The sequence below is a fragment of the Bos indicus genome, chromosome 3, assembly GCF_029378745.1.
Source record: "Bos indicus isolate NIAB-ARS_2022 breed Sahiwal x Tharparkar chromosome 3, NIAB-ARS_B.indTharparkar_mat_pri_1.0, whole genome shotgun sequence".
Classification (NCBI taxonomy): domain Eukaryota; kingdom Metazoa; phylum Chordata; class Mammalia; order Artiodactyla; family Bovidae; genus Bos; species Bos indicus.
Genome location: NC_091762.1, coordinates 28,369,946 through 28,397,143, shown reverse-complemented (window position 1 = coordinate 28,397,143; position 27,198 = coordinate 28,369,946). Strand labels below are relative to the sequence as shown.

The 27,198-nt window shown below is 45.7% G+C and overlaps 1 protein-coding gene across 4 annotated transcripts in view; it reads right to left on the bottom strand.

Moving 5' to 3' along the window:
* Positions 1-6,693: 6,693 nt before the first annotated feature.
* The window catches only part of NGF (nerve growth factor), a 58,553-nt gene continuing 38,048 nt past the window's right edge, over positions 6,694-27,198 (bottom strand). For 3 of the 4 annotated variants that reach the window (XM_070785869.1, XM_019956747.2, XM_070785867.1), the window contains exons 2-3: positions 15,816-15,939; positions 6,694-7,587 (exon numbers count right to left, since the gene is read on the bottom strand). In XM_070785869.1, the coding sequence (XP_070641970.1) occupies positions 6,850-7,575 (726 nt within the window). In that variant the 5' untranslated portion in view covers positions 7,576-7,587; positions 15,816-15,939 and the 3' untranslated portion in view covers positions 6,694-6,849. The remainder of the gene's footprint in view (positions 7,588-15,815; positions 15,940-27,198) is intronic. The other variant, XM_070785868.1, reaches the window with a different exon arrangement.

The following is a 27,198-nucleotide window of genomic DNA, read 5'->3' as shown; positions in this document are numbered from 1 at the left end:
CCATAGGTGTAATTGGGGTGGCCAGACAAAAAATTGGTTTTATGGCAAAACGGCCCCCTAGAGTGGGTCCATCTTCCTGCTCAAACTAAAAAAGTAGCAGCTTCTTGTCCAGGATTGATAGCTACTTTGATATTAAAGGGAAAAAGTGGAGCATTGAATTATTTGGTAAAGAGCCATCAGAAATTGTAATTCCATATAATAAGGAACAACTTGATGCTCTTTTAATGTTTGATGAGGATTGGCAGATTGCTATAGGAAACTATTTTGATCAAATTTTTGCATCATTTACCTTCACATGTTTTGCTGAATTTTATATCCAGACATCCAGTTATTTTTCCTGTCAGATGTAAACAGTCTCCTATTCCAAATGCTCAGATAGCCTTTACTGACAGGTTGGCAAATGGTAAAGCCTCCATAGTTACTAAAAATCACCAAAAGGTTTTAGAAACACAGGAAACTTCAGCTCAAAGAGCTGAAATAACAGCAGTCATAGAGGCTTTTGCTATGTTTGCAGATGAGGAATTTAACCTTTATTCTGATTCTCAATATGTAGTCAAGCTGTTTCCACACATTGAAACTGCCTGGTTTTGCCTGAAAATAAGACTACCGTATTTTATTTGTTAAGTAAATTACAGCAACATATTTGGAAAAGAAATAAAATATTTTTCACTGGACACATTTGGGCTTATTCCGGATTGCCCGGCCCTTTAAATGCCTTTAATGATTTGGCTGACTTGTTAACCAGAAACACAGTGGCTACTGTGATTGAGGAGGCCAGAGCCTCTCATTCGCTTCATCATCAATATGCTACTGCCTTAAGATATCAATTCCAAATTCCCAGAGAGACTGCTCGAGAGATTGTGCGTTCTTGCTTACACTGCCCCACTGTTTATAATAGTCTACCTATGGGAGTTAACCCTTGCGGTCTCAAACCTAATGCACACTGGCAGATGGATGTAACTCATGTCTCTTCATTTGGAAAACTGTCCTTTGTTCATGTAACTGTAGATACCTTTTCTCACGTTATTATTGCAACTGCTCGTACCGGAGAGGCGATTAAAGATGTAATACAACATCTCTTTACTTGTTTTTCATATTTGGGCCTGCCAAAAGCTTTGAAAACTGACAATGCTCCTGCTTACACGTCTAAGTCTTTTCCGGAATTTTGTATAAAGTTTCAAATCAAACATAATACAGGCATCCCTTATAACCCACAGGGATAAGCCATTGTGGAAAGAGCACATCAAATATTAAAAATCCAAATTCAAAAGTTAAAAGAAGGGGAGTTTAAGTATAGTTCTCCCCATCAAATCTTGCAACATGCACTTTTCGTAATAAATACTTTAAATATTGATTCAGCCGGAACTACCGCAATGCTTCGCCATTGGTGCCCAGAGCAACTGAATGCAAAACCATTAGTCAAATGGAAGGACCTCCTCTCAGGACAATGGAAGGGTCCTGACCCATTATTAACTAGCAGTCGAGGATGTGCTTGTATTTTTCCATAGGATGCAGATTCTCCAATTTAGATCTGGGACAGGCTGATTCGCCGTGTTGCAGTCCCCCAGACATCCGGTTCCCCCATTGCTTCAATCACAAAAGAAGCCCGCCGCAAGGGGAGGCAAGATAAACATCGAGATCCTGGCTAGACCGACGGGGCTGCTGCAGCGCGAACTCCAACCAGAAAATAATTCTACTTATTCTGTTTTGGCTTGTCTACCCTCTCCTTATGTTTTTCTCTTTACCAACGATTCTGGAAAACTTAATGTACATATGACTTTCACTGGTGGACCCAATGTAGTGACTAATGAACAATGCATGCTCTCATCTTGTTTAAACCCTCAATATAATGTTTGCTCCTTTGTAGTGTTACAACGTCCACCTTATCTTATGATGTAACCACTTGTTGATATGATAATTATTGGTCTTGCTGTACTACAACAACTACAAGATTTAATGCAACAACGGCGATTTGTGGGCTTACTTATTTTAGGAATATCAGCTTTAATAGCAGCAATTACTTCTGTTACTGTGGCAGCAATATCATTGATTCAACAAGTGCATACTGCCCAATATGTTGATACCATGTCTAAAAATGTTTCTCTAACTCTAGCAACACAGGAAACTATAGACAGAAAGTTGGAGATGAGGGTAGATGCCTTGGAAGAGGCAATAATGCATATTGGGACTGAGTTACAGGCTTTAAAAGTGAAAATGGCTCTGTCTTGCCACGCTGATTACCGGTGGATATGTGTGACATCTTTAAAGGTAAACGAGACAGATTATGAATGGGAAAAAATAAAAAATCATATCTCAGGTGTTTGGAACAGCTCTGACATTGGCCTGGACTTAGGGAAACGTCATAATCAAATACAGACCCTGGAACACTCTCGACTGGATTTTACCACCGCTGGAGCAGCTAATGACTTTTTTCACACTTTCTCTAACTTCATTTCAGGAAAAAACATTCTGTCTAATCTGTTGGTGCTTTAATTTTGCTTCTCATAATCATTCTTCCTTGTATTGTCAGGATTCTTCGGCAGAACATTCAGAAGCTCGCACCTGAGCTGAATCTGGCTGTTTTAAGAAATAAAAAAGGGGGAGATGCCGGGAGCAGGAGCTCCGCCCATGGCAAAGGTCATGAGGAAGGAGGCTCGGCATACGCAAAGGCGGGATCGAGCCTCAGGAGTCCCCCTGGAAATTCTCGAGCATCTACCCCCAAAACCAGAGTCTGCCTACTTTCTGCTTTGTGCTCTCACCTACACCTCTTACTTTATGGGGGGCTGTCCCCCACTACCTCTCTCTAAAAGAAGAGTTAACTTACAGCTCCAGTTAATAAAGTTCCTGGGTGTGACAGTGTTTCAACCTACAAACTCCTTTGGAAGTCCTCTAGCCTGCCTGAATAGGTTTTTCCGGCCACATGTGATTGTTCAGAGCCTCCCAACTGTGAGAGGCAGGAGATGTTCTAAACTGTCTAAACACAGATTCCTTTGAGCAGTTAAAAGATTGATTAGAAATTGTATTGGTGAAGGGTTTTTCCCTTGTTGGGCCAATGTTTGCTGCTAAGTTTCCATGTCCCTTACCTGCTGTGTCCCTGGCAGTGTATTGATTAATATAATTGGTGTAGGTAGTAGCTTTAATGTTTGTAACCTTGGACCCTTGAGTTAATTCTTTTTCTTGTTGTAGCCCACCACACCTTTGCCCTATAGGAATGCAACTTTCATGCTTTTGCAGGGTGGCACCTGACTAATCACCTTTAGAGAAAAATAAGTTTTCTGAAGAAAGGGTCTTAAGATGTTAAGAGGCCTCCGGGCCAGAAGATGATGCAAATCACCTAAACTTTTGCATATGATAAGTTTGCAGGAAGAAAGCCTGGCTTACTGCATGACTCTACCCCTTCCCCCATTATCCTCTATGCATAACTTAAGGTATAAAAACTACTTTGGAAAATAAAGTGCGGGCCTTGTTCACCGAAACTTGGTCTCCCCATGTCATTCTTTCTCTCACCTTCTGGCTGAATTTTTCAGCCTCTTTTCTCCACTGAATTTCCTCACTGAGCTATCCTCATTCTATTACTCTTTATATCTTTGATGAATATTTAAATAAATAGGTCGCCGATGCCATCTCTCCTTCGAATACCCTGGATCAGCTGCGGCTGGACCCCGGCAAGTCTGAGCTTACCACTGAGGGGGATCCTGTGGTCTCGATCGCCCACGCTTCTGCTCAGGTCTGCTCAACAGCTGTGTCCCCATTATAAGTTTTCTGTTAGGAGGGAACGCAGGTCCAGGGGAGGCTGGTGCTGTGCTTGAGGGAGAGGGAAGTCACGGGGACAGACTTGAAATGTAAACTAGAATCCACATGTCAAAATGTGGCTCTTGTCCCCCAGAACTGGGAATCTTGCCTCAAGCCGAGGGGAGCACGAGCCTCAGCAGGAGGGCTGGGCCATGTCAGCCTGTGGACAAGCCACGGTCTGCACTCATTTGGGGGCAGGCGTGCTGGAGGGAAGAGGGATCTGGGCTTTTGTGGACCCCAGTTAAGAAGACCTCAGTGAGGCAAGTAAAGTGGAAGTTTGCGGAATTTGCAGGTGTTGTGCTTGGGCAGGATATAATGGTCAGTTTTGAACTGTTTTTTCAACATATTCAAGTGTCTGGGGCTCTGGTGACCAAGCAAGCCCCTGGGGGGCAGCTTCTGGTCTGGAAGCCAGAGCTCCCTGCTGTGTGGCTCTTGAGGGATGGATACAAACTCTAGAAGCCACCAGGCTCTGGGTTGCTTTTGGACCTTTCTGAGTCTTTTCAGCCAAACTCACATCCCCTCTCATTGTGTGAAAAGTTTGGCTCCCACGCTGGGACTCCAGAACTCAGCCTAGAGCAAATGTTGCCTTTGGGGGAGGCCGTACTGTTAGTGGAGAGGGGGCGCCTTCTCGTACCCAGCTGCCAGCCTTGGTTTCCTCAGCAGTTGGACACTGCCTTCCCTCCATGCAGGCAGTGGGGTCCCAGTCACCCCCAGGGTCCTACAGGGCTGGTGGTGGCTCTCCAGACTCTCCACAAGGTGCAGCTGCTCACAAACATAGACTTGCTTCCCTGTGGATGCTTCCTGAATGCCCCCCTCTCTCCCCACGTTCAGGACCCAAGAGGCCTGTCTGGCCCTCAGAGGAAGGGCTCCCCCCAGAACTGTTTGTAGGAAGGGCCGGGAAGGCCAAGGCCACTGGCTTTGGAGCCCAGGACAAAGCCACAGTCACAGGTCAGCGGGAGGGCTGCCTCCCTGCAGCCTTTATCTGAACAAGTATCTCAGCACAGAATGTTCTGGTTGGTGTTTCTTGTACATAAATCTTTATTCCAATTGCAGTAGCTTTGATAGGAAAAATAGGGCCCATTTCATTATGCTTTCACCCTAATCAAATGTCTCTCATGCCAAAGCTCACTATGTTTCTAATTTGCCCTGTTTGGATTGGGTTGAGGATGGCGGGCAGGCAGGGGAACAGGGAGAGTTACAGATGAATGGATACCACCATTTACTTTTCTATTTTTTTTTTTTTAATCAGAGGGGCCGTTTGGGCCTGTTACAAAAACTAGATCAGCCTTTTACCCTGGGGGGAAGAGTAAGGGTAGGAAAGCAAAATTTTCATCCCTATGTAAGTGCTCTAAGTGAAAAAATTCTGTGCCTTTGGGGAAAAAACAAAACACAAAACAGACAAAAATGTTGCAGGGGAGAGTGGTACCTTGAGGATGGACAGAGCCCTGCTCCAGGCTGTACCTGGAGTCCCTGTCACCTCCAACCATCTCTAGGACTCTCCTGATACAGCCAGTGTGGATGAGAACACCCCCAGCTTAAACACACACACACACACACAATCCAAAAAGCCAAAACCACCCAGGAAACTACCCAAGGTGTTGGATTTCTTAGAGGCCCAGGGATCCTGATGCTGGTAAAGATGACACACCTTCCTCCTCTGCTGTGCTCCCCATCATCAGACCCCCTGACCCCCTGTCTTTCTCTTGTCTAGTATTCTCTGTCAGGGAGGGGCAGAGTCCTCACCCCTCCTCTGCCCCTTACCCCACTGTTTGTATTGGTTCTCACTCATCTTTGTCATCTTCTCCGCAGGTCCCATGACCCCATCCACCTTTGGTCACTTGTGGAAGTCACCCAGGTAGGAATTAAAAAGTTCTTTTTAAAAAAAAAAAAATTATTTTTGGTCTGGTCTCTGGCTCCTGTGATTCTGGACTGATGCTGGGGCCACTGGAAGTTGCTGTGGGGCCATGAATGGGTGGCAGGAGTGTTAGAGGTCATCATGTTTTCTGGGGGAATGGAGTCTTTCTGCAGGAAGCCACCGGGGGATAAATTGAGGGCCAGCTATTAGAACTAAGGCAATCTTAACATGTAATCAGATCTACCTTGACAGGCCTCCTGAGATTATTTTGTTACAACTCTTTGAGAGAGCTTTTCAGCAAAAAAAAAAAAAAAAAAAAGCAGATCATCCTCTCACAAAAAGAGCCTGCCTCATTAGTCTTTGGTGCAAGTCTCCTCCTATCCATCTAGTGCAAGTCTCCTCCTATCCATCCATCCTTCCAGGACCCCGCCTGGGCCCCTCTGAGGTGGGAGGTAGCTCTGTGCCCGGCAGGGATCTGCCTTCTAATGAGGCTCCATGAATTTCCCCCAGTGAAGCAATCAAGGCTCAAGAATCTGGGCTGGTAATCCAAGGATTAGGTATCTTTGGCTCTGGAATGCAGAACAAAGTTGCAATCTGACAGATGTCCCTTCCTAATCATGCCCAGTTTAGGCTAATATCTGAATCCAGTTAGCTTTCCCCGAAGTGGCACGGCTGGCTGGGAGTGACGGGTGGGTGAGGGTTACAAGTGTGTCTGCGAGAAAGAGTAAGATACTCCAGGTGGCGCAGTGGTAAAGATCTGCCTGCAAAGGAGGAGGTACATGAGATGGGGTTTCAATCCCTGGATTGGGAAGATCCCCTCGAGGAGGGCATAGCAACTCACTGCAGTATTCTTGCCTGGGAAATCCCATGGACAGAGGAGCCTGGTGGGCTACAGTCCATGGGGTCACAAAGAGTCAGACATGACTGAGCACACTCACACTGAGAGAAAGCCAGGGGGTACTGTGGACCCTCCTCCCTGCAGCCTCCGAACCAAGACTTGTGGATGGTCAGCCTGGGCAGAATGACTGGAGGGCCAGCACACAAGCTGCTTCCAAAAATTTAATAAATAATGATTTTTTAAAACTGTATAAACTATAAATTATCATGCAGTCCTTATAATTTAAAATAATTTACAGGTTGAGGTAGGGAGGGGCGCAGGAGAGTGTAGAGGGGAGCCGGGAAGGGTTGGGGGCTGCGGCAGGTCAGGCTCTCTGCCCAGTCTTCCTGCTGAGCACACACACGCAGGCCGTGTCGATCCGGATGAACCGCCAGGCGGCCTGCTTGCCGTCCATGGTCAGCGCCTTGACGAAGGTGTGGGTCGTGGTGCAATACGAATTCCAGTGCTTCGCGTCGATGCCTCGGCACCCGCTGTCCACGGGGTTGGGGTCCCGGCACTTGGTCTCAAAAAAGTACTGTTTGAATACACTGTTGTTGATGTTCACCTCTCCCAGCACCATCACCTCCTTGCCCTTGATGTCCGTGGCCGTTGTCTTGTCCCCCACCCACACGCTGATGCTGTCGCACACCGAGAACTCCCCCCGGTGAAAGACGGGGTGGGATGACGACCGCTTGCTCCTGTGAGTCCTGTTGAAGGAGGAGGCCCCGCCCGCCTCGAAGTCCAGATCCTGAGTGTCTGCGGCCACGGGTGGGGGTTGGGTGCTGAACAGCACGCGAGGTGAACGCAGTCGCCGCTTTTTAAAAAGTTTGGGGTCCACAGTGATGTTGTGGGTCTGCCCTGCCACCCTGGCAGCTATCGGCCCAGCCGGGGCGCTGTGGGCTCTGCGGAGGACTGTGTCAAGGGAATGCTGAAGTTTAATCCAGTGGGCTTGAGGGATGGCGTGTCCAGCTGGGACATTGCTCTCGGTGTGCGGTGCTGCCTGTATGCCGATCAAAAGAGCTGTGATCAGAGTGTAGAACAACATGGACATTACGCTATGCACCTGGAATGAAACAGAAAGGAGGATTATTCCACCAGGCGCTGAGTGCTGATTGAGTGTGGTTTCTGGGTCCCTTGGAGTTGACCTTCCCAGAGGATGACAAGGAGGCTTCCCCTGGTGGCTAAGGGTAAGGTGACCCTGGAATTTCAAACTGGGGCCCTTCTGAGAGTGAAAGGCGATGCTACGACTGTTACACTAGGATGACAGACTTAAACAGGGCTGGCTCAGACAACCTGGCCATCTGGGCACCTCATCCAGAAGGGGTGGGCTTTTCTAGGAAGGGACGCACAGAGTCCCAGAAATTCTGCCCAGTGGTGTGGTATGAACTTGGTAGCACTGCTTAAAGAATCCTTTGAGTTCTCCACCTCCCAGTGAGGCAGTCACCATGGGCAGGTGGTGTGTGTGCAGCAGAATGGCTTGGGGAGGGTGAGTCTGACACCTCTCCCAGCGCTGTGCCCTGCCCAATGGTTTGAACCCCTGTGAAGGCAGTGGGAAGGGCTGCTGGGGATTTGTCTTGAAGCCTCAGCCTTGAACCCACCCTCTGCAGGTAGGAGCACCAGGTCAGCTCTGAGATTTGATGATTGAAAATCCACAAACATGCCAATCCATGCCTGGCAAAAAAAAAAAAGTATATAGCTCTGGGACGTCTGAGCCAGTCTAGCTATTCAGCCACCGGTGCATGCTTGTAAGCATGATATTGATAATGTTTTCTCTTTTCATGAGTGATGTTTCTCAGCTTTTCAAATGCATTCACTTCAAGTTTCTTGTTAGCTTGTGATTTAGATTAGGATTTATCATCTATCTCCCTTTCATATGCAAGGAAAGTGATCCACAGAAATGAATTAATAGGCCAACAGTTACAAAAACTGAACCAGAAATAGAATCTAAACCTGACCCCCTACTAAGCCAGTCTACCCTTCCCCCCCTTCCTTCCTCCTCCACTTTCTCTTTCATTCTTAAGTGTGTCTTTTCAAAAATCATTTAATCTTAAGTAAGAATAGACCAAATAGTGTAAATCATCTGTCCCTGCTAGCAGTGCAGGCCCCTTTGAGCTCCTGCCAGATGGGACTCTGCACCCAACTGCACTGACTTGCCTACCAGCGACCACCCCCAGGGCAACCTGCTGTGAAACTAGCTCTGTTCTTGAGCACACTTTTGGTGAGCTCCTACACACACTTGCAGATGTGTATCAGATGTCACTTCCTCTGGGAAGCTTCCCCAGATCTTCCTGGTAGGGTTAGAGGCACCCCCTAGACAGGGTGTTAAACTGCCAATGCACTCCCTTCCCATATCTCTCCCCCAGGTCATTCTGCTCTCTGCCCACTCTACCAGCCTGGCACGGGTACCATTGCTTCCTTGAGACTTTCTCAGATCACCCAACCAATAGCCATCTCTCCCCATTCTCAAGTTCAGAAGTGTGTGTGTGTTCTTTTCTACTAAATCAGTGTAATGAAAAGAACTCTGCACTGGATCTAGGGTTAGGAAAACTCATTTGGATTCCTAGTCCTGCTACTTGTTAGCAGAAAGCTACTTAATCTTTCTGAGCTCTGATTTCCTCAATGATGAAAAGCAGGCAATAAACACTATTTCAGGGCTTTTCTGGTGGCTCAGCAGTAAAGAATCCACCTGCAGGGCAGGAGGCATGAGTCCATGGGTTTGATCTCTGGGTCAAGAAGATCCCCAGGAGAAGGAAATGGCAACCCACTCCAGTATTCTTGCCTGAAAAAATTCCATGGACAGAGGAGCCTGATGGGCTACAGTCCATGGGGTTGCAAAGAGTTGGACATGACTTAGCAACTAAACCACCACAAACACTAACAACAGGGCTGTTGTTAGGATTAAATAGGTGCTTATACATCTGAGTCATTCCAATGTCCTGTGATCAAGGATTTATTTTCTTCAGTTATATTGCTGCTAATTCATTCTTGAAGCACACTCCATCCACGTCTTTTCATAGCACATAGTTTTATTTCAGTCAGGCTTCTTTTCAAGCCTAATGATTTGAGACTATCTCCCCACCAGTTGTATATAAGGTCCTGGAGGACAGAGCCTGTCTCATCCACCTGCATGGCTAGTGGATGAGATTTAATAGATTTACTTTTTTTGATGGAAACGTCATGAGAGGCATCAAAAATGAGAAAAATACAATCACAGGGTGTTCCTGCTGAGGGCTCCCCATCTGTTCTCTGTAATCGACTATTGTTAAGCTAATATTCAACTGTGTAAGTCTTAGAAAAATGATATAAATGTATGTGATTGTCCGGGGTTGGGGGGGGGCGATTATTGTCTGTTCATGATTGTCTCTGGCTGCTGTCCAATTTTGTAGCATTTCAGCAAATTCATTTCAATATTCTTTAGTGTTTACATTTACATGTCTATTCTTTGAATTCTCCTTGGACTTGGTCATAACATCTTACTGGTTCTCTCGTCAGTTAATTTAATTGAATAAAAGTTGATACTTGTTCATGAAAAAATAAACAAACAAAAATATGGTTTTTTCTACCCCTTTTTGCTCTAATGGTTTGGGCCTAACCCTACTACCCCTCCTTGTTTTGTGAATCATGGTTTACTTGTCTGTTTCCCTCAGAGCACTTTGGAAGTGGTGCCATCTGAGTTTACTGGGGCCATGTGCAGTGCCTGGCATGTAGAAGGTCCTCAAACTCTACAAGGAGAATGAGTGAGAGAGTGAATGGGGATGTCCGCAGTAGCTCACCATCTGCCTTCTTTCCACCACGACGCCTGGTTTCTTTTGGATGCTGTGCATATGACCACATGGTGCATTCCTAATCTGTTTTAAAACAGTGCATTCTTCTTCTCGGTAATGTGCTTCTCTTCAGCTGCTAGACAGCTCTTTGGTAAGATACCAAGAATAAAACCACCAAATTCTTTTCTCTTTGGTTACTTCAAAAAATGTTTGTGTTTGCTCCAGTTCTCCAGCCAGCCATGCAGAGGAGGTAGTGACACATCTGGCTTTTTGACCGTCACTGGTTCTGCAGGCTAATGGTCTTCCAGATAAATGTCCAGCTGATTAGTCAGTTGGCTGCTAATTCAAGTCTTTGGCTTTTGCTCCCTTTCTTGTTTCATTTCTTTCTGCTTCTCAGAAATGTTATCTCTTATCAGGTAGATGGAGGGAGAAGAAATGAAATGGAAATTCATCCCTTCATATTCATATTAGTAATACTTAAGAGTTTGGATAGGGAAATGAAAAGACTACAATGTAGTCATCAAATTTATTTGATGATAATAAGGGACATCAGTTCAGTTCAGTTGAGTTCAGTCGCTCAGTCATGTCCAACTCTTTGCGACCCCATGAATTGCAGCACGCCAGGCCTCCCTGTCCATCACCAACTAATAAGGGACATACCTCTCCCTATTTCCCATTACCAGAGGCTCTCACCTCATTCTACAGTCTCCCCTTTGCTGAGCTCATCCTCTTCTACAGAGTCAACTGAAATGTCTGTGCAGCTGATGCCCATGCCAGGATCTTCGGTCCAATTTCTCCTTTGAAAGCCAGTTCTGAACTCCCAGTTTCGTGATAAGCAACTCCCCACGGGTGTCGATGTTTTAAAACCAAGCCGTCCAAAACAAGAATCTTCATTTTCAACATCCCCACTAGGACCACCATCCTCTCCTTTCTCCTCTTTACTCAAAAGCTGCTGCTAAGTTGCTTCAGTTGTGAACGACTCTGTGCAACCCCATAGACGGCAGCCCACCAGGCTCCACCGTCCCTGGGATTCTCCAGGCAAGAACACTGGAGTGGGTTGCCATTTCCTCCTCCAATGCATGAAAGTGAAAAGGGAAAGTGAAGTCGCTCAGTTGTGTCTGACTCTTAGCGACCCCATGGACTGCAGCCTACCAGGCTCCTCCATCCATGGGATTTTCCAGGCAAGAGTGGTGTGCCATTGCCTTCTCCCTTACTCAAAAGCAGCTGCCCCATTTTGGGCCACTTGATGATTTGTGAAAGTAGTTTCACAGCTACTATCTCTTGTGAGCCTCTCTCCCCATCCTCCTAAACATGTTTCTCTGCATCTCTGTTTTCTATTACTGGAACCACCATTTGCTTCATTTGCCAGCTCCCGGCCTCAGCTCCTCACTGGACTCTGCTTTTTCCTCTCTGCCTTTCATCCAGCCCTTGTTGTCTGTTTTAGTGTCATCTTTTGAAACTGTGCTTTTTGTCCTCACCTCTGTGTTTCTGGTTCAGGTCATGCAACAGTCTCCCAACTTATGTCCTGGTTGCCTACCATCCCTGGTTGCTCCATTTAACTTGCTAAAGCACTACTCTGATCACATCACCATGCTCAGGACATCCAGAGGTGAGCAGTTGTCTAGGGAGCCACTAGGACCGCTCAGCCTGGCAGATAGACCCTGCCTTCCATCTACTCCCTCCACATATTTTGCATTCCTGGCAAACAGATCTCCTCACAGGCTGTGCCGGCTCTGTGCTTCCCCGCCGCTGCCCTCAGTTCAGGCTCTTCTGTGCCAGGCATTCTCCCCTTTACCCATCCCCCACCAACCAGTGCCTTTCCTGCTCCCCGCCTCTGCTGGTCAGAGTCCTTCCTGTTGGCCGCAAGAGTCAACTTAAATGCCACGTCCATTGGGGAGCTTTTCCTGTTTTCAGAGAGACCAACTCTCTTCCTTCTCCATAAAGGAGAAGCATTTCCTTAAAATTCTCTTACAGCATTATATTCTACTCTTATCCTCCCCTTTAAAGGGCAAAGTCCCTAGAGGCAGACGCGCATCCCATCCATCTTTTCCAGTGCAGGTGACCTAACCCTCACAAGGAGCTCCACCTCTAAGAGTCTGAATGTGTGAACAAGTCTCTTCCTTCTGTGTCCCTTCATTTCTCCATCTGTTTATGGTATCTTCCAACTTTGACACTCTGAGTGTAAGCAATCATAAAGTTTTCTGCTCTGCCTAAAACTCTGCTGGTTCTACTCAACTGACTACACAGAGTTCTTAAAGTCTAATGCTGCTCCTCAATACACTGTCAAGGTAACCCGTGGTTGTGGTTGTTGTTTATCTGGTAAGTCATGTCCAACTCTTTTGCAACACCATGGACTGTATCCTGCCGGGCTCCTCTGTCCATAAGATTTCCCAGGCAAGAATACTGGAGTGGGTTGGTCATTTCCTTCTATAGGGGATCTTCCCCACCCAGGGATCCAACCTGCACCTCCTGCATTGGAAGGCAGATTCTTGACCATTTGGCCACCTGGGAAGCCCCTAACCTGTACTCACTGGGGGTATTTGAACACAATGGAGGTTTGCATCATGAAGAGATTGCTTTATTATTTCATTAAGATTTTAAAATGTTGCAAATATATCTCTCCTTTAGGCCTTAGAGCAAAAGGATTTTTTTTTTCTAAATTGACTTACTCATAATATTATGCCCCTATAATCTTCTTTAAAAAAATCTTTTGTTTAAAGAATAATGAGTAGATAAGAAAGAAAAGAAAAAATTAGTATGTATTTTATTCTAGTGATTTAAAGTACAAGGCACAGTTCACAAAAGAATATTCTCTCCTTGGTTGATGTGAACCAGGGAGGGGTTTATTTATTTACTTTTAAAAACAAACTTTGAAGCCTTACTTCTGAAGTGGTGACAGCCCTCACTGGGGTTTCACTAAGCAGAGACCTGTGAGTAGAATGATTACCTGGGGAAGATGCAATTAGGGGCTTGCAGGATGGAACATGTTCTGTTTAATGTGTGAATGTCTGTGTTTGTCCTGCTCCCACGAGAATGGAAGATAAATGACAAAGAGTGGGGGGACCCGCCGGGGGCCTTCTTCCATCTATTCAAGGCCCACCCAGCTTTCTTGCCCTCTTCTGGGCTGGAGGTACATTCTGTGGTTTTCCAGTCATTCACATACTCCAGTAATAAGAGAAATTTCCTGCACCACGTGATTGCAATCACATAGATGTTCTCACCTGAATAGGTGGTGAAGCTGCTGGGCAGAGCTAAGTAACTGGTCCATCTCTGTGGCCAGGACGGCCAACGGCGCTGGAAGGCCTGCTGAGCATGCCTTTGGACATGCCTTGTAGAGGGAGTGAGAGAATCCTTGCCTTGGCTGGAGGAGTGCTGAGAGGGAGCTGTTAGTGATTCTTAGACTAGCGATTACATTGGTGAACCAGGGTCACGAAATGCTAGCTGGAGAGGAAATCCTTGTGGCTGAGAAAATCCAGCCTCCTTCTCCATCTCATTCGCCACATTAGAGTGTGGGTCAGGAGTCATTTCGTGTTTTACACTTGGCCTCCACTCCAAATGTAAACTGACTGCTGTCTTCAGCTCTAAAGACTGGGACACAGTTGGTTGTTGGGGCCTGCGTGGAGTGAGAGAGGAATTCTAGGGCCCCTCAGCTTCCCAGGGAGAAATCCCTGAGGCTGCCGCAGAGAAAGGCACTGACAGTATAAAATCCAGCTCCTCTGCTAGCGTCTCCCAGGCTGAATTTATTATGGGGAAGCATGAACTGGAAGGCATGTGGGAGCTGATCAAGTCCAGAGGTTCAATGCATTAGAATCTGCATTGATTTTAGGTTTATTAAACTACAGACTGGATGGCCCATCCCCAGAGTCTCTGATTCAGTAGGTTTGATGTGGGGCCTGAAAACTTGCATTTCCTGCAGTTTTTCTTAGAAGAAAAGCCATGACAAACCTAAACAGCATATTAAAAAGCAGAGGTATCAGTTTGCTGACAGAGGTCCATATAGTTAAATCTATGGTTTTACCAGTAATCACGTACAGAGGTGAGAACTGGACCATAAAGAAAGCTGAGTGCTGAATAATTGATGCTTATGAATTGTGGTGCTGGAGAAGAATCTTGAGAGTCCCTTGGACACAGAGATCAAACCAGTCGATCCTAAAGGAAATCGACCCTGAATATTTATTGGAAGGACTGTTGATGAAGCTAAAACTCCAATACTTTGGCCACCTGATACAAAGAGCTGACTCATTGGAAAAGACTCTGATGCTGGGGAAGATTGAGGGGAGGAGGAGAAGGGGGTGGCAGCGGATGAGATGGTTGAATGATATCAATGATTCAATGGACATGAGTTTAAGCAAACTCCTGGAGATAGTGAAGGACAGGGAAGCCTTGCATGCTACAGTTCATGGGGTTACAAAGAGTTGGACACAACTTAGTGACCTAACAACAACATCCTGTCCAATCCTTGAATCTTAGAGAGGAGAGAAATGGACCTCGGAGAGGCACGGTGACCTGGGGTTATGCAGCTGGTGAGCGGCAGGCTCTGTAGGCGGGCACTTAGCATTGCTCTGCCTCAGCTGTTCTGGAGGCGAGAGGGCTGAGGCTGCACACACACTATAACTGATGGATCCTGGGCTGCATTTATTCAGCCTCCAACATCAAAATGAAAATTCCGTTCAGCAGGCTATAAGTTTTACCTTCCTGAAGCCATAAATCCAGATCCAGGGAGTAATTAGATACTTAATTATTTTATCTGGTTTATCAGGTTTTCTCAGCATCATGCAGGCTTGATCCAAAAGCACTTACAATGTCCATGACAGAAGAATGCAGTCAGAAACCACTAGCAGGTGTGGGCACCTGTGGATTTATCGTCTACTTCAGGGCAGAATGGAAACAGAATCTACTTGCCTGAATTCTTAGAGACATCTCAAAATGAATGAGGAGAGATCATAATTACATCTTATCGATTTATTGGGCATAATTGTCTCATTACCCAGCACAACAAATCTGGCAGGTGGGTTTTATTCTTCCCATTTTATGGAGAAGGAAACTGAGACACAGTAAGAGTAAATATCTTGACTGCAGGCAGAAGCCTCGTGGAAGTGGAGATCACCCTTGTTTCCAGACTTGGAGCTCTCCCTACCCTCCACTCCGCAGTCAAGGGCATGAAGAGTGATCAGGGACCTTCAGTCTCCTAAGATCACTTGTTCAGACAGATCACGAGCTGTGTGGAGGGTCTGACTGGTGCTGTTTGTCTATTGGAGGTCCTGTGTTCTGACCCTTTAGACAGGGAGGGTGGCTCAGTCTCTAATCATGTCCCTGAAAACTGTGGGACCAGCCTGAAAGCAAGAGTGACATTCTCTCCAGACAGGCTAGGAGGGCCACATGTAGGGCGTCACTAGGAGCCACCCGGGCCCCTTCTGATTGACAGCTAGCACCGAAGTCCCATCCTCAGCCGCAGGCTTGTTTCCAGCTAGCCTGGCATCTCTAGAACTAGGAACCTTGGTGAGCCAGATGCCCTGCAGGTGCTTACCTTAGTGTGGCCAGGACAGAAAGCTGTTCCCTTGGAAAAGCCGTTATTGGGCCCAGACGCTGAGCTGAGCTTGGGTCCAGCATGCCATCCAGCCCCTTGGACTGCACGACCCCAGGCCAGGACTCTGTGGGAGGAGAGAGCTGGCATTAGATGGTTGCTTCAGTACATTGTCTAGCAGATGGGTAGCTGTGCCCCAAGCAAGAGGATAAACCTCATTTTCCTGAGTGCTGGGACTCTGCCAGCATCAGAGCCAAAGAAGCCAGAGCTCAGCTACCAAAATTGCCAGGGGCCTGACCTTGCCCAGATTTGGGGCGGCACCCACCTCTCAGTCTGGTGCCAGAACTCTTGGTTTCTCCCTGGACACAGTCTATGGTTGATCTTATGCCCTGTGTAGGTGCTTCTAGTCCCACATCAGAGTCTGGCTTAACAGGTCCCTAATCCAGCATCAAAATGGAATCCTTTTGTACATCATACACACAGATATAGCATACCCAACTCTGGACCAGTATATCTAAGGTAAATTATTCAGAAGATAAAGTCCTGACAACGAAGAACAAGCTGGTGCCTTGATGAAACTCCAGACCAAGTCATGGTGGAAAGCAAGACAACCACTTGACAGATAACAGAGCTCTTACAGAACTAGGATGACAATCTCAGAGATCAAAGTTTAGCAAAGACACATTTTAGGAATCAGGAGCTAGGGAGCTTGTACAATGAGAGAAAAAGTTCTATTCAGTTTTAGGTTGTAGTTCTTAGAAGCAATGGTAGGTTTCTATTCCCTTAGGGATCTCTTCAAGAAAATCAGAGATACCAAAGGAACATTTCATGCAAAGATGGGCTCGATAAAGGACAGTAATGGTATGGACCTAACAGAAGCAGAAGATATCAAGAAGAGGTGGCAAGAATACACAGAAGAACTGTACAAAAAAGATCTTCATGACCCAGATAATCACGATGGTGTGATCACTGACCTAGAGCCAGACATCCTGGAATGTGAAGTCAAGTGGGCCTTAGAAAGCATCACTACGAACAAAGCTAGTGGAGGCGATGGAATTCCAGTTGAGCTATTCCAAATCCTGAAAGATGATGCTGTGAAAGTGCTGCACTCAATATGCCAGCACATTTGGAAAACTCAGCAGTGGCCACAGGACTAGAAAAGGTCAGTTTTCATTCCAATCCCAAAGAAAGGCAATGCCAAAGAATACTCAAACTACCGCACAATTGCACTCATCTCACAGGGTAGTAATGATCAAAATTCTCCAAGCCAGGCTTCAGCAATATGTGAACCGTGAACTTCCTGATGTTCAAGCTGGTTTTAGAAAAGGAAGAGGAACCAGAGATCAAATTGCCAACATCCGCTGGATCATGGAAAAAGCAAGAGAGTTCAAGAAAAGCATCTATTTCTGCTTTATTGACTATGCCAAAGCCTTTGACTGTGTGGATCACAATAAACTGTGGGAAATTCTGAAAGAGATGGGAATACCAGACCACCTGATCTGCCTCTTGAGAAATTTGTATGCAGGTCAGGAAGCAACAGTTAGAACTGGACATGGAACAGACTGGTTCCAAATAGGAAAAGGAGTTCGTCAAGGCTGTATATTGTCACCCTGTTTATTTAACTTCTATGCAGAGTACATCATGAGAAACACTGGACTGGAAGAAACACAAGCTGGAATCAAGGTTGCCGGGAGAAATATCAATCACCTCAGATATGCAGATGACACCACCCTTATGGCAGAAAGTGAAGAGGAACTAAAAAGCCTCTTGATGAAAGTGAAAGTGGAGAGTGAAAAAGTTGGCTTAAAGCTCAGCATTCAGAAAACGAAGATCATGGCATTCTGTCTCCTCACTTCATGGGAAATAGATGGGGAAACAGTGGAAACAGTGTCAGACTTTATTTTTCTGGGCTCCAAAATCACTGCAGACAGTGACTGCAGCCATGAAATTAAAAGACGCTTACTCCTTGGAAGGAAAGTTATGACCAACCTAGATAGTATATTCAAAAGCAGAGACATTACTTTGCCAAAAAAGGTTCGTCTAGTCAAGGCTATGGTTTTTCCTGTGGTCATGTATGGATGTGAGAGTTGGACTGTGAAGAAGGCTGAGTGCCGAAGAATTGATGCTTTTGAACTGTGGTGTTGGAGAAGAGTCTTGAGAGTCCCTTGGACTGCAAGGAGATCCAAGCAGTCCATTCTGAAGGAGATCAGCCCTGGGATTTCTTTGGAAGGAATGATGCTAAAGCTGAAACTCCAGTACTTTGGCCACCTCATGCAAAGAGTTGACTCATTGGAAAAGACTCTGATGCTGGGAGGGATTGGGGGCAAGAGGAGAAGGGGACGACAGAGGATGAGATGGCTGGATGGCATCAGTGACTCGATGGACGTGAGTCTCAGTGAACTCTGGGAGTTGGTGATGGACAGGGAGGCCTGGTGTGCTGCGATTCATGGGGTTTCAAAGAGTCGGACATGACTGAGCAACTGATCTGATACGTAGGCACTTCATTCATTCATTTAACAATATTTCCTGAGCATATATTTCTACCTTGTACCAAATACTGTCCTAGGTGCTAGGGACCCAGCAGTGAGTAAGATCAACAAGGTCTATAATCCATGGGGTTTACAGTCTCATATAAATCAACATAACGTCTTATATTCTCCACATGCCCTGCAGGTAAGCAGGATAGGATGATAGAGGGTGATGGCAGGGTGTAGTGAGGGGCCACTGAAAACAGGATGCTTAGTGGAAATGGTCTTCCATCTCTGAAGAAATGATCTTCAAGTTGAGATCTGAAAGATGAGAAGGAATTGGGGAGATGGCATTTCAGGCAGAAGGAACAGTAAGTGCAAAGGTCCTGGGGGGTAGAAACAAGTCAAAGATGCTAAGCATGTAGGAAAGAGACCTAAGAAATGAATTGGAGAGAGAGAAGAATGTAGTGAGCAACTCTGTGTGCAGGAGTGTAGTGACAACTACGGTTTTACCCTATAGGCAATGGGAAGGGAGCAGAAGGCTTTAAGCTGGAGGGTGACATGAGATAGTTTTACAAATGAGCGAGTGAAATATTAATGTCTACTGTAGAATGTTATTGTAGGTGGGGAGTTCCAAATGACACCTTTATCTTTCCTATCTAGATTATCTTTCCAACCCCTCAACCCCCATTTCCCAGCATGCCTTTTCCCAGTGTGGACCCCCTCCTCAGTCTCCCTGCAACACCCACTCTCAGCTTGTACTATCGAAGCAAAGGTCAGTGAAGCCACCATGGCCCCCAAATCGCTGATCATGCAGAGGAGCTGGATGACAAGGTGGTGGAAAGGGCCTGGAGTGATTTTCCTGTGGCTGCAAATTGTGAAATTAAGGACTGGGATGTTATCTTTTCTCTTTCTTACCCACTCTACTTAAAATATCCTTTTTCTTCAGAAGTACCAGAAATAGCTTCCAAACCTCAACTGGGGTTCAGACCTAGAGATGAACACTTACTCAAACACTAAAAAAAGTTAGATTTTGTAGCAAAGGCCTGAATCACAGTTGAACTGAGCACAGGAGGGGGAGGACAGCAGGTCCTCCAGGTAGGAGGTGGGCATTCTGGGATCTGGTTCCATCGCTCACCGGAACAGGATCTGATCAACCTGGTCCACAAACCCTTCAACTGGGTGTTTGGCCAAATCTGACTGATCACCAGACTGGAAACTACAGAACTTTGTCCTGGCCCAAGTCGCCAAGTATCTTTAGGCATCTCTGATCTTTCTCCACAGATGAGGAACCAATAGGGATGCTAGCTAAGGTCCCTTCCAGCTCTGATTGCCATGATTCTATGGGCACTAATATTTCCAGCCTGCATCCATACTGCGCATCTAAGGAATGCTTTCCTTTCTGTACAAACACTGGGATTCATTTATTTCATTGATTAAACTCTAAACTTGCAGGCACTGCACCAGCCACTGTGCTAGGTACTAGGGACACAGAGAAGAATGAGACATAAGCACAACATACAAGAGCAAAGAAGCTAGAGGTGAGGAAAGCAAATACATGAGCAGCATTTAGAGCACAATGTGCTAAGTATGATAGATAATTCTGACATGATGTGGGAAAGAGCAGAGGGAAGAATTTGTTTTATCTGGCCAGGTCGTAGAGGAAGTAACATCTGAGCAGGGTTCTTAAGGATGAATAGGAGTTCATCAGGGAAGAAGGGAAGGAAAGCTATCACAGAGCCCAGAAGCCCCACATGGCTTAGGAGGGGGTGTTGGGGAGGGTGAGAAGAGTATGTGGTGGTCTTATACAGCAATAGCAGAAACTTGTGAGCTTGCAGAACTCACTGCTGTGGCCTACCTGCTGACTATACCTTCCAATGTGACACAAAAGCCCCTACTTTAATCTAGGGAACAATCAGGGAAGTAACAGTGACTCTCTCTGAAAACATTCTATATATTCCACTATATGCCAGGGTGGCCTCCAATCTAGCTGATTTGAAGGGGAGGGATGGTCAGTCTAAACCAAACATTCCACAACTCCTAGGCAGAACTGCCTTCTTGGGGGATGGGCTGTAGATCAACCACAATAGCCCCCTTTGCATGCCAGGGTCCTCTGCCAACCACATCTAGATGTCTGGTTGCTATCTTTGAGAGCCTGTCTTGCATCTCCTCTGGTATTCTCTTTTCAGTGTAGGTACAGGTAGTTTGCTACTGGAGACAACAATTTCCTGCCCAGAATAATGAAATACTAAGTGATTGCCATAGATATTATTGTCATTGTTTTTAGTCTCATGCTAGTGAAGGTTGGGGCTCTAAAATTAAATCTGATTTAAATATTACCAATTTCTAATACAATGATATTAGGAACAAACAGCCCCAAATGCATATCTATTTTTAAAACCTTGTCTTTTCTCATGCAGTAATCACTTAATCAGAGAGCTTTTTCACTTTTATAAATGCATGGAAATAAATGCCAGCTCATCTCAGGACCACATTCTATTCCTTCTTCAGGGCATGAAGGAATACTGCTGTAATCTGGTATTCCTTCTAGACCAGGATAATGCTGGGTCTCAGACTTTAAAGCAGTGTTTCTCAAAGTGAGGTCTACCATAATACTAGCAATATCTCAGAATTTCTTAGAAATGTATATGCTTAGGCTCTACCATAGGCCTAGCCATGTTTAGTGAAACCCAGCAAATCTGAATTTTAATCCCTACTGCTGATACTGATGCATACCTAAGTTTGAGAAGCACTGTTTTGGAGGGTTCCACTCAGGAACCCCTCCAAATGCAATCTCCCCCTGGAGTGAGGGAACCAGGGCTGAGAGAGAGTGACGACTCAAGAGTCAGAGTACTTCTGCAGGCTGCCTGCTTGACCATAACTTTCCATATCACAATTAACATTATGTCTAGATCATGCCTCGAAACCCAAGATCAATCAGCCTTGAGTCAGCTGGAGCTAAAGGTTCTTCTGAAGACCCCCTGAAGTTGAGCATGTTTGTATGGCCCTCTCTGTTGACACTTGTCTCAGCCTCCCTTTCACTCTCATAAGGTCTCAGTGATATTTTGGTCAGTTTTGAAATACAAACTATATTTTGTAAAGCTTCCAAGGTGACCCCAAGGAAAAGTCAGGGCTGAGAGTCATGGCTGCACAGGATGAATGGAAAACTTGACATTGGCTTTGATGAGCTAGCAATAAAGAAAAATGATCAAGAAATGAACATATCTCACAAAATATAAAGTACAGGTATGGTCACACCATAGGCAACAAGAATGTGTGAGCATACAGCTCACAGACTCTTGAGGGGACGATGTCCCTGTCTTCCCTTCCCACACTCTATCCCCAGAATTATCTAGGTATAATTGACATTTGTGAATTTTGAAAGTTTTTTTTTTTTAACTCCTTGCATGCCACTTAAAATGGTCTTTGGTGTTGGAGCTATGATTAACTTATTATCAAGCCCAAGGACTATTTGCTGACATTTTTAAGACCAAAAATTGGAGGATGCTTGACAAAAAGACTTCTTAGACCACTCATCCCTCACAGGTGCTGGGACCCAACGGCTAGTCCTAAGACCAGCTTACATCACATCAAAATGCAAGAGTAGATGGCGTGAGCTTCAGCCCCCTCCCTCCTGAATTCCACCTGCTGGAGTTCTGTGAGCTGGGAAAACTCACTAGGGAGGTTGGGCAGCAAGAACATGTTGGTGAGGGTGTAATAATGAGTGTTGGTGCTGTCACTGTGGTTTTCATTGCTGTAACTGTTCCCCTTAATTCTTCCCTCTCTCTGTTAGTTCTCACTCTGAGCCTATACACAAAGAAAATCTGAAATCTTTTACATTGAAAGTCTCTTTTTATAATTTTTAGCCTAATCAGACATTTTTTAGTATGGAATATGACTGTGAGGTTTGCTGACTGGGAACTCTTTCTTTGGGGAAAAAAATTCAGTTTTGGCCGTTTCGAGATGATTTGACATGTTTTAACTATTTAGTGGTTTTGGCACAACCAATAGGAAAATAGAGCATCTGGCAACAGGACTTAGGAAGATATTCAGGTTCAGCAAAACCGCTATTCTTTTTTTTGACTGAAAGTTTCAATGCTGACAATTCTGAAGTGTCTTGCCACATTTCTCTAAAAGAGTAATGGTCCTATGGCTCTTTTGGAGATTCGCAGATAAATTACAAACTCTTCCTAGCAGTTGCCCAGAGAGGCAGCTCAAGGAAGAAATCATCATGGTGCTGACCCTGAGGTTCAAAATCAATTAGCATTTGCTACAAATGTGTGTAGCCTTCTGGGGTGTGTGGTGGGACACGGTTGTCATGGTACTTGCCCGACTGGATCTATAAGTTGTGGATTCACAAACTATGCAATGTCAGTGCCATAGAGAGGTTTTCATAACATGGGTAATCACAATGACACGAATGTGGTAGAAGGTAAGACATCTAAGCACACAGCAGCTTTCCATAACAGAGCTGAAGCCAATACATTTTTGCAAGAATGTGCTACTAAATAACACTCCTTGTAGTGTATCCCATCAGCTTAGTAATACTAATGATATATCTATGATCTACATTTGAGCGCCAAAAACAATCCAATAGTTTTTCATACTTTTCTGCAACCCTAAGAAAATATCTCCTTAGTTCCAACTGGCTGATTCTTAAACCACAAGAAAAAGATCCATTTCAGTTCTGTGCTGGGCTTTTCCTGGCTATTGTTTGCATACTTGGGACTAAGAGCAGACAGAAGTTTTGGGGAAAAGGGGGAACTCTAGGGTTGGTTGGAATCAAGGTTTACATCTAATAATATCAGTGCCTACCAAGGCCCCCAGCCTACTGTAGATCGAGATGAACACCTGGGATGGAATACATGAATGAAAACAAAACGCTGCCAATGAGAGCCAACTGGGATCCAAGCTCTTTATTCCATTTGCTTTATCAGATTAACTATCCTCAGCTCTTCTTGAGCTGGCCTTTTCCTCTCAGTGTGTGGTACGTTTTCCAAGCAACAGGTCAAGCAATGTTACAATACATAAGTCTATAATGCAGTTCAGATGTAACTTCAGAAATTAAGACCAGCTAAACATCCACAGCCCTGAAAAAGACCTGGGAAAAATCCTGACTAAACAGACACAGTGTTCTAGGGCTTTAAAAAAGGCAGGCAATTCATCCTTCCATGAAAAAGGGATAACGGACAAGCTGTGGGACTTGAATGTAAAAATCCCTGTAGAAGGCCACCCTTACTCATTAAAGAGTCCATGAGATGTTGCTGTTGTTTAGTCGCTAAGTCATGTCTGACTCTTTTGTGACTCCATGGACTGTAGCCTGCCAGGCCCCTCTGTTTATGGGATTTCCCAGGCAAGAGTACTGGAGTGGGTTGCCATTTCTTTCTCCAGGGGATCTTTCCAACCCAGAAATTGAACTTGCATCTCCGGCATCTTGTGCATTGGCAGGAGGATTCTTTGCCATTGAGCCATCTGGTTGAAAATCCATGGACGGAGGAGCCTGGTGGGCTGCAGTCCATGGGGTCACTAAGAGTCGGACACGACTAAGCGACTTCACTTTCACTTTTCACTTTCATGCATTGGAGAAGGAAATGGCAACCCACTCCACTGTTCTTGCCTGGAGAATCCCAGGGACGGGGGAGCCTGGTGGGTTGCCATCTATGGGTTCGCACAGAGTCGGACACGATTGAAGTGACTTAGCAGCAGCAGCAGCAGCAGCATCTGGCTATTTCTATTGAGCAGCTGGACTTCAATTTCACTGCAAAAACTGTTGCACCCCGAACACCCTGCTTCCAAGAAAACATGGATCACAGGCAGCCAGCACATTCTGGGGATACCGAGTCCCAAGGGCACATCAGATGCCATCCCACTCCATACCCCTCGAGGGAGCGAGTGACAGCTCCCTCGCTCTTCTGTGCTGACATTTCCTGGCTTGTCTGCTGACTTCACACTCAGAAAATCTGACTCAAGGCATGAAAGAGATAACGCAGCCCAGCTTTGCCCAGGCATGCAGCACATGCGAATCCTAGGTAACCCGAGGCTAAGATAAGAGCTGGAAATGAAAAATTTATTTGCATGTATGTGTTTGCCAGGAGGCTTTGGGCTATTTTAGCTACTTCCTGTGTATGTCTTTAACAATCCCAGCCCCAACTGGGCACTTATTATACAGATCATATACGCCTGATGGAGACTGTCAGAATGTCAATGGGCTGGTTAACTGTTGTTTAGTCGCTCAGCTGTGTTCAACTCTTTGCGACCCCATGGGCTGTAGCCTACAGGCTCCTCTGTCCTTGAAATTTTCCAGGCAAGAATACTGGAGTGGGTTGCCATTTCTTTCTCCGAGGGATTTTCCCGACCCACGGATCAAACCCGTGTCTCCTGCACTGGTAGGATTCTTTACCATTAAGCCACCAGGGAATTCCCAGCTAACTGTAATAAGGGGCTGACAGGCATTAAAGCTCTCTTTAAGGAGTTTCATCAAGCTCTTTCATTTCCTCAGGAGGAAAGATCAGGGGAGATGAAAACCTGCTGTCTCCCTAAAGTCACTTAATTCTCATACAATTATATTTCGCAACATTCTCAGTCTTCTAGTGTTTCTTCTTTTAGGCCTTATTTGACCATGACATCATGAACAAAAGCAAAACCCCGCGCTGAGGAAATTTACTCCAGAGCTAACAAAGGACCCACAGAGCGCACCGTCTCCAGGGCCCAGAGCACTGTGGGTAATTAGGAATTCCAAAGATGAAGGCGGACAGTCTTCCCTGGTCTATCACTGTGCACGCGCGTGCACACACACACACACACACACACACACACACAGAGACCAGGCACTCAGTCACTCAAGAGGCAAGTTTAGACTATTTATTTTAGAATCTCAATTATTATTTTACAGAATTATAAGCTGTTAGAGCTGTAAAGAGAGTGACTCTGCATGTCCCTTGATGGCCAAATTAACCAAGGCCCTGAGGCCTGGCTGCTTATATTTTAGCCTCACCATTTATCAGCTGTATGACCTTTAGCAAGCGACTTAACCTCTCTTTGCCTCAGTGTCTCCTCTCAAAGGTCAGAATTGAGTTGTTGAGAGGCTTAAAAGAAATAAGCATTTAGCTCAGGGCCTGGCACCTAGCTGGTGCTGCATAAATGCTAGCTCTTCTTATTAATACCATTAAAGACATTCAGCTATAATCTGGCAGTGGGTTACTGGCAGGCTGGGTGCAGAACAGAAAGTGATGCCCCCCGTCCATCCCATGCCCTTGTCCGGCTGTCTCTGGCAGAAAGAAATCCTGTTTACGTTACAGTCGTTGTTTATATCCCAATCTTTTTGGAATGGCTGGCCAGGCACATGCTCAGTGGCCCCATCTGAGCAAGTGCGGGAGCATGGTCTGCAGCTGCAGGATGATTATCTGCAATCATTTGCTGACAAAGACGCTGAGTAATGAACTAAGATATTTGTTTTTGAAATAATCCATCTTCTTCAGCCTTACCAAGTCAGAGGAAGGAAGCTACTCCAGCTATGACTAAAACTTGCCAGGCCCCGTAGAGTTCATAGCATCTTTGCCGATGGTGATTGCTGCCTTACAGGAAAAGTAGATCACAAGAAGAATATCAACACAAAGGTATCTTCATAGTCAAATTCATGCTCACTTATCCAGGGACTCGGAGAAGGCAATGGCACCCCACTCCAGTACTCTTGCCTGGAAAATCCCATGGACGGAGGAGCCTGGTGGGCTGTAGTCCATTGGGTCGCTAAGAGTTGGACACAACTGAGCGACTTCACTTTCACTTTTCACTTTCATGCATTGGAGAAGGAAATGGCAACCCACTCCAGTGTTCTTGCCTTGAGAATCCCAGGGACGGGGGAGCCTGATGGGCTGCCGTCTGTGGGGTCACACAGAATCAGACACAACTGAAGCAACTTAGCAGCAGCAGCAGCGGCATCCAGGGACTGGGGACAGATTTTGGCATCTGCTGGATCATTAACTTCTTGAGATCTTAGGTGTTTTTCTCTTCATGGGGCTGTCTCAGAGTAGGCCCTTGTGTGTGTGTGTGTGTGTGTGTGTGTGTTAGTCGCTCAGTTGTGTCTGACTCTCTGTGACTCCGTGGACTGTAGCCTGCCAGGCTCCTCTGTCCATGCGATTTTCCAGGCAAGAATACTTGGCTGAGTAGCCATTCCCTTCTCCAGGGGATCTTCCCGACCCAGGGATCGAACCCCACGTCTCCTGCACTGCAGGCAGATTCTTTACCATCTGAGCCACCAGGGAAGCCCTTAAAGAATGTTTATGCAACAGAATTGAAAATTCTTCCCACAGCTGCACCAGACTATTCAAAGTAAATCATTTTTTAAAATATTATATTGATTAATAACAAGAGGTCCCAATTTATATTCCTGGATTACTGGGTGAGCCCCCCCTGTCATGTTGACAATGTGGTGTTTTATTTAGGAAGGAGAATGCCCCGTGGCTGGGCTGACAGGTGCACTGCTAAGGAACCAACTGTCTTAGCTCTGAGCAAAGCCTCATTCCACCTTCATTACCAACACTAAAACACACAGGTGTCAGGCAAAACAAACTCCTTATTTCTGGCTTGCTTATTTTTCTTGTCCAGAATTTCTTTGGAGAAAGCTATGCTCCAGTCCAGCCATCGGTTCCCTTGTGCAATCCACTGGGATGGCAATCACCTCATTGTTTAGTTACAACCCAGGAAAAGATGAAAAGAAAGAAAAAAGCAGAGCACACACATACAGAATGAGGGTGGAGGCCGCACAATGATAATGAAAACCATTTGTTAGCATTTCACTCCTTTCTTTGTGAATCAGCTGAGTTCCTGGCACCACGCCTCTGTCTGTGAAAGGGAGCTGCACCTCCAAGGCCTTCCAGGGACTCATGCCACCATGTCCGGGCTAGAGTGTCACCCTTTGT